This window comes from Lathyrus oleraceus, chromosome 4 (genome assembly GCF_024323335.1).
Source record: "Lathyrus oleraceus cultivar Zhongwan6 chromosome 4, CAAS_Psat_ZW6_1.0, whole genome shotgun sequence".
NCBI classification, from domain to species: domain Eukaryota; kingdom Viridiplantae; phylum Streptophyta; class Magnoliopsida; order Fabales; family Fabaceae; genus Lathyrus; species Lathyrus oleraceus.
In genome coordinates, this window is record NC_066582.1 from 277,161,373 (window position 1) to 277,175,999 (window position 14,627).

Here is a 14,627-nt window from a genome sequence, read left to right on the forward strand (position 1 = left end):
GTTGAACAAGGGTTATGATGTGTTAGACGAAGTTTTGCAAGTTGGGAAATGGTTGGAGATCTGAGGGAGATAGGCTTTAATTATCAATCTTTAAACAAACTAGGAGAAAGCCATATGACAAACTTTGTTCTTCAGAAAATGGAGCCTGGGTCTGTAATGTCTAATCATCTGCCTCCACATCGTGTCATACATCAGAATGCTCAAACTGGAGGTAAGCTATTGTGCTAGAGGTGTCATTAATATGGAGAATTTGGTCATATAAAGCCCTTCTGCTTCAAACTGTATGGTTATCCAAGGCATCTAACACATCTCAGGGCTAATCAAGTGGTAACTAAAACTAGAAGGGAGTGGATACCCAAGCGTGTCATCACTAGTCTCATAGCTCAAACCTCTCTTAATGCTTCAGCTAAAGAAGATTGGTATTTTGATAGTAGATTTTATAGACATATGACAGGTGTAAAGAAGTTCTTGGTGGACATAAAGTCCTACTTCACTAGTTATGTCACTTTTGGTAATGTGGCTAAAGGTGAAATTAACGGAGTTCGAAGACTAGCTTGAACAGGACTTCCGAGTCTTGATGATGTTCTATTGGTAAATGGTATGACTGCTAATCTAATTAGTATCACTCAGTTATGTGATCAAGTTCTTAAAGTTTTTTAGGTATGATATGTAGTGATTGGTTGCACTTTGGAAAAACAAGTATTATTGTCAAATGTTGAACAAGGTTTCCTGACATGTTAGTTCAACATTGGAGTGTGGCCTTTTTTTGTATCTTGTGAGATTTGTTTCTTTCTATGGTTTATCTGAAGATACCCTGAAGATTTAGATCACGAATTATGTAAAGTGTTTTTTAAAAAGCAAAAGACTATTTTTCCTTGACTAGTTTACGAAGTAAAAATGTCAAAACATTTTAGGAAACATCTGATCTGATTGAAATCATATATGCAGAAGATTGTTCAGAGTCCTTGGATTTGCTATAAATCAAGCCCAAAGCCCATGTCTTTCCGCTGCTATTTATAGATCATTTCTAAACCTAAGAAGGCATCGAAGCAGTGCAAAATATTGTCTAAATTAGGGTTTCGTGTCTGTGTATTGTGTGAGCCATTCAAGTATCTCCTTGATACTTGAGCTGGACTTGGTGTACTGAGTTGTAACTATCAATCCCTCAAAAGCTTTTAAGCAAGAGTGGATTTTATTTTTTTGTTATAAGTTGTTGTATGGTTGAAGTGAAGTGAGAGGGGTCTCATATCTAGGAGTGTCTTAGATAGAAACATCCACAGGTAGAGATTAAGTGAGAAGTTTGTAAAACCTGAGGTTGTTCAGAACTTCAAACTAATTATTTGATTGTGGATTTGCTTCCTGGATTAGTAGCCCCTAGATATAGGTGACGTTGCACCGAACTAGGTTATCAACTACTTGGGTTATTTCATATTGTGCTGTTATTTAAATCCTAACATTGTTTGTGGTGTGATAATGTGTTGACCCTGGTGTCGTGACATCGTGTACGACATCTAGGATCTGCATACTAAAATATCAATTGGTATCATACCAGACATCCTACTCTGTTTCTGGGAGAGATCCGGGGAAGATACTTGCTGGTACCATGGACAAGGAAGGAGGATTTATTAACTGACTCCCCATCTTAGATGACTCCGACTATGACTATTGGAAAGCAAGGATGGTGGCATTCCTAAAATCTATGGATAGAAAGACATGGAAAGCTATCATCAAGGGCTGGGAACATCCTATTGTGAATGACAAAGATGGGAAGGCTACTACTGATTTGAAGCCTGGAGAGGGCTGGTCTAAGGAATAAGATGCACTAACTCTTAGAAACTCCAAAGCTTTTAATTCTCTATTCAATGGTGTAGACAAAAACATATTCAGGTTGTTAAACACTTGTACTATAGCTAAAGATGCTTCAGAGATCCTCAGAACTACTCATGAAGTCACATCTAAAGTGAAGATGTCTAGACTTCATCTCCTCACTACCAGATTTGAGAATCTAAAGATGAAAGATGATGAGAATATTCATGAGTTTCATATGAGTATTCTTGAAATAGATAATTCGTCTAGTGCCTTGGGAGAAAAAATGTCAGAAGAAAAATTGGTTAGAAAAATTATCAAGTCCCTACCTAAGAAATTTGATATAAAGGTCACAACCATTGAAGAAGCTCAAGACATTAACACCATGAGAGTAGATGAACTTATTGGGTCTCTCCAAACCTTTGAATTGGGTATTAGTGACATATCTAAAAAGAAAAACAAGAGCATAGCTTTTGTATCCAACACTAAAGATGAAGAAGACCAATGTGACTTGGATACTAATGAAGGAATGACTAATGCTATTGTACTACTTGGAAGACAATTCAACAAGGTATTAAAGAGAATCGACAGGAAGTTAAGTCCAAATGTCAAGAACATTCCATCTGACATCAAGAATAATAATGACTTTCAGAAAAGAACAAGAACTGAACAGAGAACCAATCAAGGTAAAGGCATTCAATGTCATGGGTGTGAAGGATTTGGACATATCATAGCAGATTGTCCTACCTATCTCAAGAAACAAAAAAAATGGCTAATTGTCTCTTGGTTTGAGGATGGTAATTTTGAAAGTGAACCTAAGGATGAAGCTGCTAAACGTGTAACTACTTTAACTGGAAGATATGAATCTTATGAAGATTCATGTGATCAAGAATTATCTTATGAGGAACTGGCTTCCTCCTATAGAGAACAATTGCATCATAAGTGAAGAAGTGTGTCAGCTGGGAGAAAAACAGAAGAAAATTATGTCTCAATTGCAGATTGAAAAAGAAAGATATCGATCTACCATCTCCGATCTTCAAGATGAGGTGATATTGTTGACCTCCAAACTTGATAACATAACAAAGGTTGTAAGAATGTTGAACAAGGGATCTAATGTATTAGATGAAGTTTTCAAAATCGGAAAAGTGGTTGGAGATATGACGGGGATTCGATTTAATTATCAATATCTAGACAAACAAGGAGAAAGTTATATGACCAAATTTGTTCTTCCTAAAAGGGAGCCTAATCCTGCAATGTCTAAACATCTGATTCAACATCGTGCCAGGCATCAAAACTCTCAAACGAAAGGCAAGTTATTACACTGGAGATGTCATTACTGTGGAAAATATGGTCTATAAAACCTTTTTGCTTCAAACTATATGGCTATATTAGGTATCCAACACAACCCATGGCTAATCTAATGGTAACTAACACTAGGAAAGAATGGATACCCAAGCCTGTCAACTCTAGTCTCATAACTCACGCGTCTCTTAGAGCTTCAGCTCGAGAAGACTGGTATTTTGACAGCGGACGTTCTAAACACATGACAGGTGTCAAGACGCTCTTAAAGAACATAAAATCCTACTCGACCGGTTATGTCACGTTTGGAGATGGGACTAAAGGTGAAATTAAAGGAGTGGTAAGACTAGCTTGTACAGGACTCCCGAGTCCTTATAATGTCTTGTTGGTAAAAGGCATAACTTCTAATTTGATTAGCATCAGTCAGTTATGTGATGAGGGTCTTAAAGTCAATTTCACAAAATCAGAGTGTTTGGTCACTAATGAGAAAAATTAAGTACTGATGAAGGGAGTCAGGTCTAAGAACAATTGTTACTTGTGGACATCTCAAGAAATTAACTGCTCATCCACATGCATGATATCCAAAGAAGACGAAGTCAACCTATGGCACCAAAAACTTGGACATCTACATTTGAAAGGCATGAAAAAGATTGTATCAAAAGAAGGCATTAGAAGTATTCCAAAGTTCAAAATTGAAGAAGGAAAAGTCGGTGGGGTGTGTAAAATTGGGAAGCAAACCAATATGTCACATCCTGAGTTACAACATTAGACCACTTCAAAAGTTCTGGAACTTCTACATATGGACTTAATGGGACTTATGCGGGTCGAGAGCCTTGGTGGGAAAATATATACATATGTAGTTGTTGATGATTTCTCAAGATTCACTTAGGTGAACTTCATCGAAGAAAAATTAGATGTCTTTGAGGTGTTCAAAGATTTATGTCAAAGGCTTCAAAAAGAGAAGGTCCCTCTATCAGAATTCAGAAAGATCGTCAAGTCAACAAAGGTCCCTCTATCAGAATTTAGAAAGATCATCCAACATAACTCATTATTGGAAATCTCAATGAAGGAGTCACAAAAGGTCCCTCTATCAAAATTCAGAAAGGTCCCTCTAGAGATGTGATTTCAAATGCTTGTTTTGTCTCTAAGTTTGAACCTAAAAATCTGAAAGAAGCCTTGACTGATGAATTTTGGATCAATGATGTGCAAGAAGAATTAGGATAGTTTATAAGAAATGATGTATGAGACTTAGTTCCTAGGCCTAAAGGAATGAATGTCATTGGGACAAAATGGATCTAGAAGAGCAAACCTCATGAAAAAGGAATTATGACCAGAAATAAATCTAGACTTGTTGCTCAAGGATACACTCAAATTGAAGGGGTTGATTTTGATGAGACTTTTTCCCCTGTTGCTCGTCTTGAGTCAATAAGACTATTGTTAGGAGTGGCTTGTTTGCTTAAATTTAAGTTATTTCAAATGGATGTAAAAAAGTGCCTTCTTAAATGGATACTTGAATGAATAAGTCTATGTTGAACAACCCAAGGGGTTCATAAATCCTAACTTTCCAGTTCATGTATACAAACTAAGGAAAGCTCCATATGGATTAAAGCAAGCACCTAGGGCCTAGAATGAAAAGCTCACTGAGTCCCTTGTCAATAACGGATACATGAAATGAGGAACAGACAAGACATTGTTTGTTAAAGAAGGGCATGGTAAACTCATAATAGCTCAAATATATGTTGATGACATTGTGTTCAGAGGGATGTCGAACCTGATGGTCCAACATTTTTTCAGGAAGCTGCAATCTGAATTTGATATGAGCCTTCTTGGTGAATTGACTTAATTTCTTGGTTATCAAGTCAAACAAATGGGTGATATTATCTTTATCTCTCAAAGCAAGTATGCTAAAAGTATAGTAAAGAAGTCTGGAATGAAAAATGCTAGTCATAAAAGAACACCTGCACCAACCCACTTGAAATTGACAAAAGACGAAAAAGGTGTAAATATGGATTAAAGTATGTACAAAAGTATGATTGGGAATTTGTTGTATGTTACAACTAGCAAGCCTGACATTACATTTGTTGTAGGAGTTTGTGCAAGGTATAAGTCTGAACCCAAAATGAGTCATATTACTCAAGTATATAGGATCCCGAAGTATATCAATGGAACTAGTGATTATGGAATGTTGTACTCTCATAATGCAAATCCCTTGTGTAACACCTCAAAATTTGCCCTCCTCTCTGGAGACTAGTTTGATACATTGCATTTCATACTTTAGAGCATTAGGCATTGTATTTTGCATATCATGAGAAATAAGAAGGTCATCCTCCAAAGTCTTTTCAAAATATGAGGAGCTTACATGAGCTAGGCTTTCATTTTTGAGCAATTTCCCCAAGTGGTAGAGGCTTAAGCTGATTAGGGCATTTCAAGGTCATCTGAGGACCAAACAAGTCAACTGTGCAGTCAATTGAGGGCTATGAGGTGGGGGAAATGAGTTGGGACACCTCAATCATGTTCAAAAGAGGTCCATTTGTCATTCTAAACATCTATCTTGAATATTTCGAAGTCATGGCAAAAGTTTCCAAAAATGGAAAGTGACTTGTAATTAAAAGTTTCCAAAAATGGCAAGTTTTTGGTCCATATTCAACTTGATTTTTCAACATCAAAGAAGTTTCAAATGGGTTTTTGGTGAACATGAAAGTTGAAGATCTTTCTCTCCCCTTTTCAAAAAGTCCTATTTCATGATCATCTTATGTTTGGTTGGGAAGTTATGGCCAAATGATCACAAAGTGTACATGGAATTTCAAAGTGGCATAACTTTTGATACAAGACTCCAAATTGGTCCATCCTTTTTGCAAAATGCTTGTCATGACCAAGAGATTCCAAATCAACCCTTTCCTTGCATGGAAGAAGTTCATATTATCATTTGTTCATACATGTGCATTTTGGAGGGAATTCTCACTATTCAAATTTGGTTCAAGATATGAGCAAAATACCTCTTCCATCATGTTTATTAGTTGGTTTTAAGTGAATTTGAAGCATAACATGGTACTGTTCACGTGTTACATGACCATGCAAGCTCATTTTTGCAAATTTGTAATTTACTTCATATTTCACTAATCATGTTTAACCATTGCCTAATTCTAATTTCAGCATCATTAGTGAACCATATAAAAGCCAAACCCTAACTGTTTTTGCTCATAACAGAATTCGAGATCTAGAATTTTCCATTTTCCCTCCAATTTTCTCTCTCTCTCTTCAATTTTCATTTTTTCTTCACATACCTCTTCAATTTCTTTGCATATTCTTGATTATCATACACTATTAAGCAAGATTCAACCATTGGATTGGACAATTGAACTGGTTTTCAAGCAAATTCAAGTGCATCACATGTTAATGGAAGCTTGGAATTAAATCAGATCTAGGAGTTTTCAAGCGTTTCTTTGTGCACAAAGCTTCAAAGCAAGGTTCAGGAAGTTGATTTGGAGAGTTTGGAAGCTTGAACACGCGTGAATAGTGCACTGCCATTTCCAAGTAGGTTGAATTTGATCTCTCATTTTTGCCAATTTCTTGTGATAATTGTGTAGATCTCACTTAGGTGATCATGCTGATATGTTTAGAATTGATTTTGGTGAAGAAATGAGCATGTATGATTGAATTAAAGTTTTGGTTGCAAAAATGTTTGCCTTCGATCCAGGAAATATATGAGGATTTAGATGAATTTGACATGATATTTGAGATCTACATGGAAAGAGCTTTCGAACCATATGCATTTTGCTGGATTCTGGAAAAATCCACGGCGGAGCTCCGCCTGGTTGGCCGGAGAAGACGGTTGCTCCACCGTCTGGTTCTTGTTGCTAGGGTTTCATGATGAAACGCAGCGTTTTGGCTTGAGTGCGCCTGACCTCCCTTGCGTGCGTTCGATTCCAGGCTTGTGTGTTTTCAGAATTTCATTTGAATTTCCATTTCCCTTGCTTGCGTGGTGTTGATGTGTTGCTAGCGTGTCTAACTGATTGGTCCATGTTGCCTTGACTTTGCTTTGTGTGCTTTGACTGCTTATGTGTACTGCCACGCATTAATTGGAACGCTGCGTTTTGGCTTGAGCGCTTGTGGAGCCTTAGAGCGTGTGTTCGATTCTTGGCCTTGCTCATTTCTGGATTTTATTCAAATAATATTTTTCCCTCCATATTTCATTTTAATGCTTCAAATTATTTGTTCAACTTTGAAATTTCATAAAAAATAGTAGAATGATCCAATTTGACTCCAATTTTTTTTTACTAATTTTGTTTTAATCTCTAGTTTTTTATAGCATTTATTTCATGATTTGTTTGCTTCTGGATTTTTATTTTGGAATTTTTGAATCCATGTTGTGCAAAATTGATATGCTATGTTTCATTGCCTTGTTAAATTGTCATCTTTAATCCAATTGATCTAAAATTTGGTGTGCTTGATCCTCACATGTGATATTATTTTTGAGCTTTGGTTTGGAATTTTTATCATATGCTATCACTGTTTTGGACACATGAAGATATGTTGTGACAATTTGTGTCACATTTTGGATGTAGCATTTGTGCATTTTTGTTTACCTATCATTTGAGCTCTTCTGGATCTAATGTTTTGCACATTGCTTGTTCATAACATGTGGAATTCACATAAAAAAATTCAAGACCATTGGATGTGTTTCTGTTTTGATTTGGATTTTCTAATTTGGATGTCCAACTTTGTGTACATTGTTTGCCTTTGCATGACATGGATCATTTGAGCTACTTGCCTTGTGAATTGATCTTGGTCCTTTTGAGGACATCTTGTTGATTGTTTGAATGAGCAATATGTGAAAGATTGACTTCTGTTTTGGTCATTTGGTTTGGTTTTGGACCTAGTCTTTGCACTAGTGTTTTTGTATATAACTAACTGTGCTTTGTGTTTCAGGTTTGGACATTTAGCATTGATGTTTGGTTTGGTCTCACTTTGTGAGATGCAAATGATTTGAATTCTAACTTTGGTTTGTTTTGTAGGTCAATTGATGTGATGAACTCATTTGAGTACTTGCATTTGTGCCTTGCATTGAGTTGTAAATATTGGAAAGTTCCACTGTTTGTCTGTTGGTTTTCTGTCTGAGATATTAACTGTTTAAGCTTTTGTACATGTACATTAGTTGCTTGCTAGCTTTGCTTTTGCTTAAGCTTTGGATTGTGGTTGATACACCACTGAGGTAGTTTAGCCTTCTTACTCCATGTAGTCTGGAAGTCCTGTCACCTTTTTGGCAGGCATTTTGGCTGAAGTCCTCCTTAAGAGGCTCTGTTTGTGTTTGTTTACATTTGTGCCAAAGACCTCCAAGTAAGGCATGTTACTTGATAAGTCCTCCTAAGTGAAGAGGCAATTTACAGATAGAAGGGATTAGCAATCAATCCCCTGTTATTCAGTGAGTCGTTCTTTATGCTCGCACTACGTGCTGATGCTCTAGAACATGTACCCAAGATCTTTGTATAGTGTCAGTCAAGTGGAATAGGGTCCCTCTTTCTGGATCCCCACAATTTCATTGTCATGAGCTCACCCTAGCCAGGGTTAAGAGCATGAGGTCTCATCCTCATTACCATTTTGATCTGCTCACCCTAACTCTCAATGTTAATGGTTAAGAGCTTTTGTTTACCCTTACAGTTTGGCTTGTTTGTCGAGGTTGATATGACCCCTCTTGACTAAAGCCTACCCATTGTTTGGGCCTCTTGTATGGATATAGTGTGTGATACTTGTTCACTAGTGTTGATGTTTTGAGCTGACTTGCTTCCTGTGTGAGTTAGATTTTGATTAGAGACCTCAACTTAGGGATTGTGGATTGTGTGACAACTATTAGGCTCGAGTCTTAGTCTCCCTTTTAGTTTGTTGTTTCCCTGGTCTCTGGTTAGGAGAGAGTTTCTCCCCTGTTAAGGGGAACTACGTCGCCCTGATTCTCATACCAGATGAGATACGTAGGCAGGAGATCGAGCGAGATCTCTCCGGGCACCCTTTTGTTTTTTTGTGTGTGTTCAACCTTTTTGTTTCTTCGACGTCTCAGCGTCTCTTTGTCTTTGTGTGACAACTATTAGGCTCGAGTTCCAGACTCCCTATTAGTTTGTCAATCTGATAACCTTTTTCTTTGGTGTTCGCTGGTTAGCGTGTGCTATTGTTTGGAGTCGGATGTAAGTCCATGTATTGGCATTCTGTTTCCTGTTTGTTTGTTGTCATTAGGAGTCTGATGTAAGTCCATGTATTGGCATTTTGTTTCCTTTTGTGTGGGTTTTGTTTGGAGTCGGATATAAGTCCATGTATTGGCATTCTGTTTCCTGTTGAGTGTTTCTTTTGACGTCTCAGCGTCTCCTTTTGGTGTTGTGTTTCGGCGTGCGTTAGCCGAGCTACGAGTGCTCTGATTTTTTCTCTGGATAGAGAAGATACGTAGGCATAGGATGCGAGGTCCTAGCGAGCATGTTTCCCATTTCCCCGAACTACGTTGACTCTGATGTTTGTTTCTGACAAACTATGTAGGCCCAGGATGCGATATCCTGCCGAGTCCCCTTCCTCCATCTTCTTTCACCTGTTTTATTATTCCAGTTTGTGCAATTTCTTTGAGCAGTTTATCAGCAACCTTTTTCCTATTCTTCTGAGCGTGGATCCCGTCGAGTACGGCGGACGTGAGGGGTGCTAATACCTTCCCCTTGCGTAACCGACTCCCGTACCTTGCAATCTCTGGTCGTAAGACTGTTCCTTTTCCCTTTCTTAGGTTAGTCCTGCGCTTCCTTTCCGTCATAGGATGAATAGCGTCGGTGGCGACTCTGTAAACTGTTTTTTTCCGCCGGTTGTTTTTCGCGTTGCGACACCTTGCTTATAGGATACCGGGATGCAGACTAGGCATGCAGTGCTGATGATAGAAAGAGAATCTCTATAGGATGTTTCTTCTTGGGAAATAATCTTATATCTTGGTTCAGTAAGAAGCAAATAGTGTGTCTTTATCTACGGCTGAGGCTGAATATATTGCAGCAGTTAGCAGTTGTTCTCAATTAATTTGGATGAAACAATTGTTAGAAGAATACAATGTCTAGCAAGATGTCATGACATTGTATTGTGACAACCTAAGTGATATTTGATGGAGAATTGCCATCCAAGGCGCAGCAGAATTTAAAAATTTATCCATTTAGTGATCCTTACGAATGGGCATGATCAGTGATAGAATCGTTACCTCTTGTGGCGATTCAAACCTTTGGTGCAAATCTCTTGTAACGATCAAAACCTTAGATACAAATCCACGGAGAGATCACGAACGTTGAACGATGACAACGTCTCTACTCAGTCCTTCAATCTCAATGCTAGCTGGTACGAATGAAGACTTTGAGTGAGAGAGAGTGGCAAACGAAATTCCAAGTCTTTACTTGAGTTTCAGTCTGAGTGGAGTGATAATGCTTCTACCCAAGGGGTTCTATTTATAGAATCACTTGTGTGGGCTTCAAGCTAAAAAGCCCACTTAAGTGTATTTTGGCCCATATCTCATAATATTCCAAAATCACTTAAGTATTTGGTACCTTACCATATTTCGTATTCCACTTAAGTGCACCGTACCTTACGATGTTCCTTAGTTACTCTATTTCTCATCAATCCGTCCTTTGTGTGTGACATTGTAGGTTTTCGCGACGTTGGCAATTATGTTAAATCACGCATTTAACATAATAAACAGTGAGCGGTATCTAGCAACACATCACTGTTACCCAAGACACGAAAATGTCATGTGATCTGACAAAACCTCCTGTGATAATAATTATGTGTATAATTACCCCTTTGCCCTTATGTCTATATTGAACACAAGGCATAGACCGTGTCATCCTTGTCCAGTTCAATATTGGGCCCATAGACATTTATCCTATTACGCAGGATGGGCATATTCCATCTAGATCACTCATGTCCCTTAGCATGCGTCGTGAGTACCCATCAACTGTCTTTATGGTCATCCAATTACGAATAACGTTTGATCAGCAATAAGGCACTCGACTCTACATCTAGGGTCCATAGTGGTTTCAGGTCGAAGGGTGGTATACACCATTATCACCATGAGAATAACTTATGACACTTTGCATAACTTTCTATATAGTATTCTCATAGCGGGTAAATCCGGTATAAATATTACTCCTAATATTCATACCTATGTTTAAGACTTGATAACTCTTTATCCATGATCCATGAGATGTGATCATCAGTCTACAAACATAATAGTCTTAATGCTTTAATGTTATCCCACTTCACACTAAAGTTCGACTACGGATACTTTAAGAATAATGTCCTTATGTTCAATGTGCTCTCATGATTAAGTCACACTTAATACATTAAATGGACTATCTATTCCAGGGACTTTATTAATCAACCATAATAAAGAAAAAGCCTTTTATTATTAATAAATAATTCGATACAAGTACCAAAAGTATTGGCCTCTAGGGCTTACACCAACAATATTAACATTTCAAAGGATCCTATTCAGCATAGCAGAACTAAACATATTGATATCTGTCATCATTTTATTAGGGATCTTATTGAAGACAAAATTGTCACTCTGGAGCATGTAACCACTGAGAAACAATTGGAAGATATTTTTACTAAAGCCTTAGATGCAAATCAGTTTGAAAAATTAAGGGGAGAATTGGGCATTTGCATGCTTGAAGATTTATAGCAATTACTGATCTGGAGATATAGAAATCAAATTTTCCCTTCCTTCCACTTAATGGTGCACAAAACTCAAGGAATATCATTACAAATTTTCCTTATTTTCCCAACGTGTCATCCTAGCTATTCTATAAACACCATTCACACGACCTTCTTTATTTTCTCTCTCAGCCCTATTCTCAGTCACTTTCATCTATCTATCTTCTATTTGTAGTCCATATTTAACATCTCCGAAATGTATCAACTTTCTATCTCAACTCCTCAAGGAGAAATTGAATCCTAAAAATGTCGATACTGAGATAGATCTCTCTGATGTCATTACTGATGTCGCTCCCCTCTTGATAGCTCTTGTCCATGGAACCCCTATAAGGAAGGCTAGAATATCTACTTCAAGGAAAGGCAAGCCCTCTAAAGTAAGTACATCTTCCTCTCCATCCATGAATGCTAAAAATGTAAAAACTCTTGAACCCACTACTGCTGTTAAGAAACCATATTCTATGATTAGTTTGTATCTTGATCCCATTAGTGTTGAACCTAATGTTGGTGTTTCTAAAGATTGTCTTGTTATGCTAAATGTTATGGAAGATCTTGAAGCCTCTAAAACTAGTCATAGATCTAGGTTTGTTACTACCTTAAGTAAATCCAACATGATTGTTGTAGACAGAGACGACGTAGACCAAAGAATATTCGTGTATTAAACCCAAGACTAATGTTGTGCCGGATGTATCCGCATCCTTGGCCCAACCTGATAACACTATTGGAACCACCTGGATAAACCTGATGTGATTGTATCAACTCTGTCTCCTGAAAAATCGAAAGAAAAGAGGGGTCGAAAGGGATGACTTATGATCTGACTGATAAAGATGAAAATACTGTTGAGAAAAAGGATCAATCCATTGACATAGTAAATATAGAGGATTTGGACTCTGATGATGTACCCATCGGCCAAAGACTTGCTCCAGGAATAGATAAAAGATCGAAGAACAGAAAAGGTCAAGCTATTGAATCCTCAAACATGCCCTTTAAATCTCTTAGGAAAAGAGCTAGTGTTGGCCCTACAAAAAGATGAAGCAATGTTGTTACTCTTAATTCTAAGAAGAAATACCTTAAGAGGAAGGAAGTTCCTTCTTAATCTAGTGATTCTGACCATGATGTCGAGCACAATGTTCAGGACATCGTTTCTACTTCCAGAAAGCAAGTATATGTGAAGAAGATTCCAGCAAATATTCCTGAAGTTCCAATTGACAACATCTCCTTTCACTCTGTGGAGAATGTTGAAAAATGGAAATTTGTTTATCAAAGAATATTGGCACTGTAAAGGGAACTTGGCAAAGATGCTTTTGAATGCAAAGAGGTAATGAGTCTGATTCAAGAGGTTGGATTAATGAAAACTGTAACTGGATTTGGAAAGTGTTATGAAATTCTTGTTAAAGAATTCATTGTGAACACTCTAAAGAATGTGATAACAAGAGGAGCAAGGATTTTAGAAAAGTGTATGTCAGAGGAAGATGTGTGGATTTTTCACTTGAAATAATAAATAGGTTTTTGGGTAGAAATGAAGAAGAACAAGCTAAGTAGAAGTCTCTGACATTGTTATATGTAGAGAGATTACTACTAAACAAGTAAAGGAATGGCCAAGGAAAGGGAAGTTGTTCGCAAGTGCCTTGAGTGTGAAGTATGTTGTACTTCACAGAATTGAAGCTGCTAATTGGGTTCCTACCAATGACACCTTCAGCATTGCTACAGGTCTAGGTAAGTTTATTTATATTGTAGGGGCCAAGTCAAGTTTTGATTTTGGATCCTATGTCTTTGATCAAACTATGAGTCATGTTGCCTCTTATGTTGTGAAGATCCAATAGCTTTTCCCCCATTGATATGTGGGGTTATCCTGAGTCAACACTCAAGTATCCTAATCAGTTCTGACAATATCTACAAAAGAGACCCTCCTCTCTCATTACATTTTAGGTTGTTCACTGGGAAACATGTTCCATACATTGTCTTGACATCTACACAAACATCTTATAGTCCTACTACTAGAACATGCATCCTTGCTGAGCTAAAAGATTCCTGCAAGACCTTGGATGAAACTATCAAAAGTTATACTAAGCGGAAAAGCAAGATTAAAATGTTGATAAAGGCCTTGTCTAAAGAATAAGAAAGTTTGAAAGGTGATGGAATAGGTGAAGAAGAGACAAATGAAGAAGGTTATAATGAAAGTGATGATAAAGACTCTATCAACAATGAAGAGTGTTGCACCGCGAAAAATACAGAGTCTCCACCAGATTTTATTTATTCCAAAGGAAAGTGAAAATAGTGATAAAACCCCAAATGAGAATGGTCTCGCAACCAAGAGCAGATTCGGAAGTCGGTTATGCAAGGGGAAGGTATTAGCACCCATCACATCTATGGTACTCGATGGGAACCACTTGCTTGTATCAATGTGAATGGGTGTTGTTTATCTGAATGTTGCTTGCTATCGGTGAAATTAGATGAATAAGGATAAGATGAGAGATAAAACAAGTTTTAATTTAGTGTGCTCGCAAAGGATTTAGGCCCTTGTGCCTATGTATACTCATACGTGCAATGAGGGAGTCAGAGCTCCGGAGTTCGGCTCACAAACGGAGTTTTTGTTAGGTTGTTTTTACTGAACGGTATTGACGTACGCGTGCTACTATTCACTTGATTGTATACTCTGTCATGGGAGAGGGGTATTTGCTTGTTTTCCATAAGTGGATGTGCTTGGATCACACTCTAGCAGTTAAACATTACTTGCTCACACATGGAGGCTTAAGCGTCATTCACGGTAGAACGAAAGTAACATGTTCTTTTTGAAAGGTTTTAAA

At 37.5% G+C, this 14,627-nt stretch overlaps 1 protein-coding gene across 1 annotated transcript; it reads left to right on the forward strand.

The window, feature by feature from the left end:
* The first annotated feature begins 12,622 nt into the window (after window positions 1–12,622).
* Window positions 12,623–13,939, forward strand: LOC127137090 (uncharacterized). Its single transcript, XM_051063579.1, has 5 exons — window positions 12,623–12,832; window positions 12,956–13,098; window positions 13,218–13,277; window positions 13,388–13,536; window positions 13,635–13,939. Exons 1-5 carry the CDS (start codon window positions 12,623–12,625, stop codon window positions 13,937–13,939), a joined length of 867 nt encoding a protein of 288 aa, XP_050919536.1.
* The last annotated feature ends 688 nt before the right edge of the window (window positions 13,940–14,627 follow it).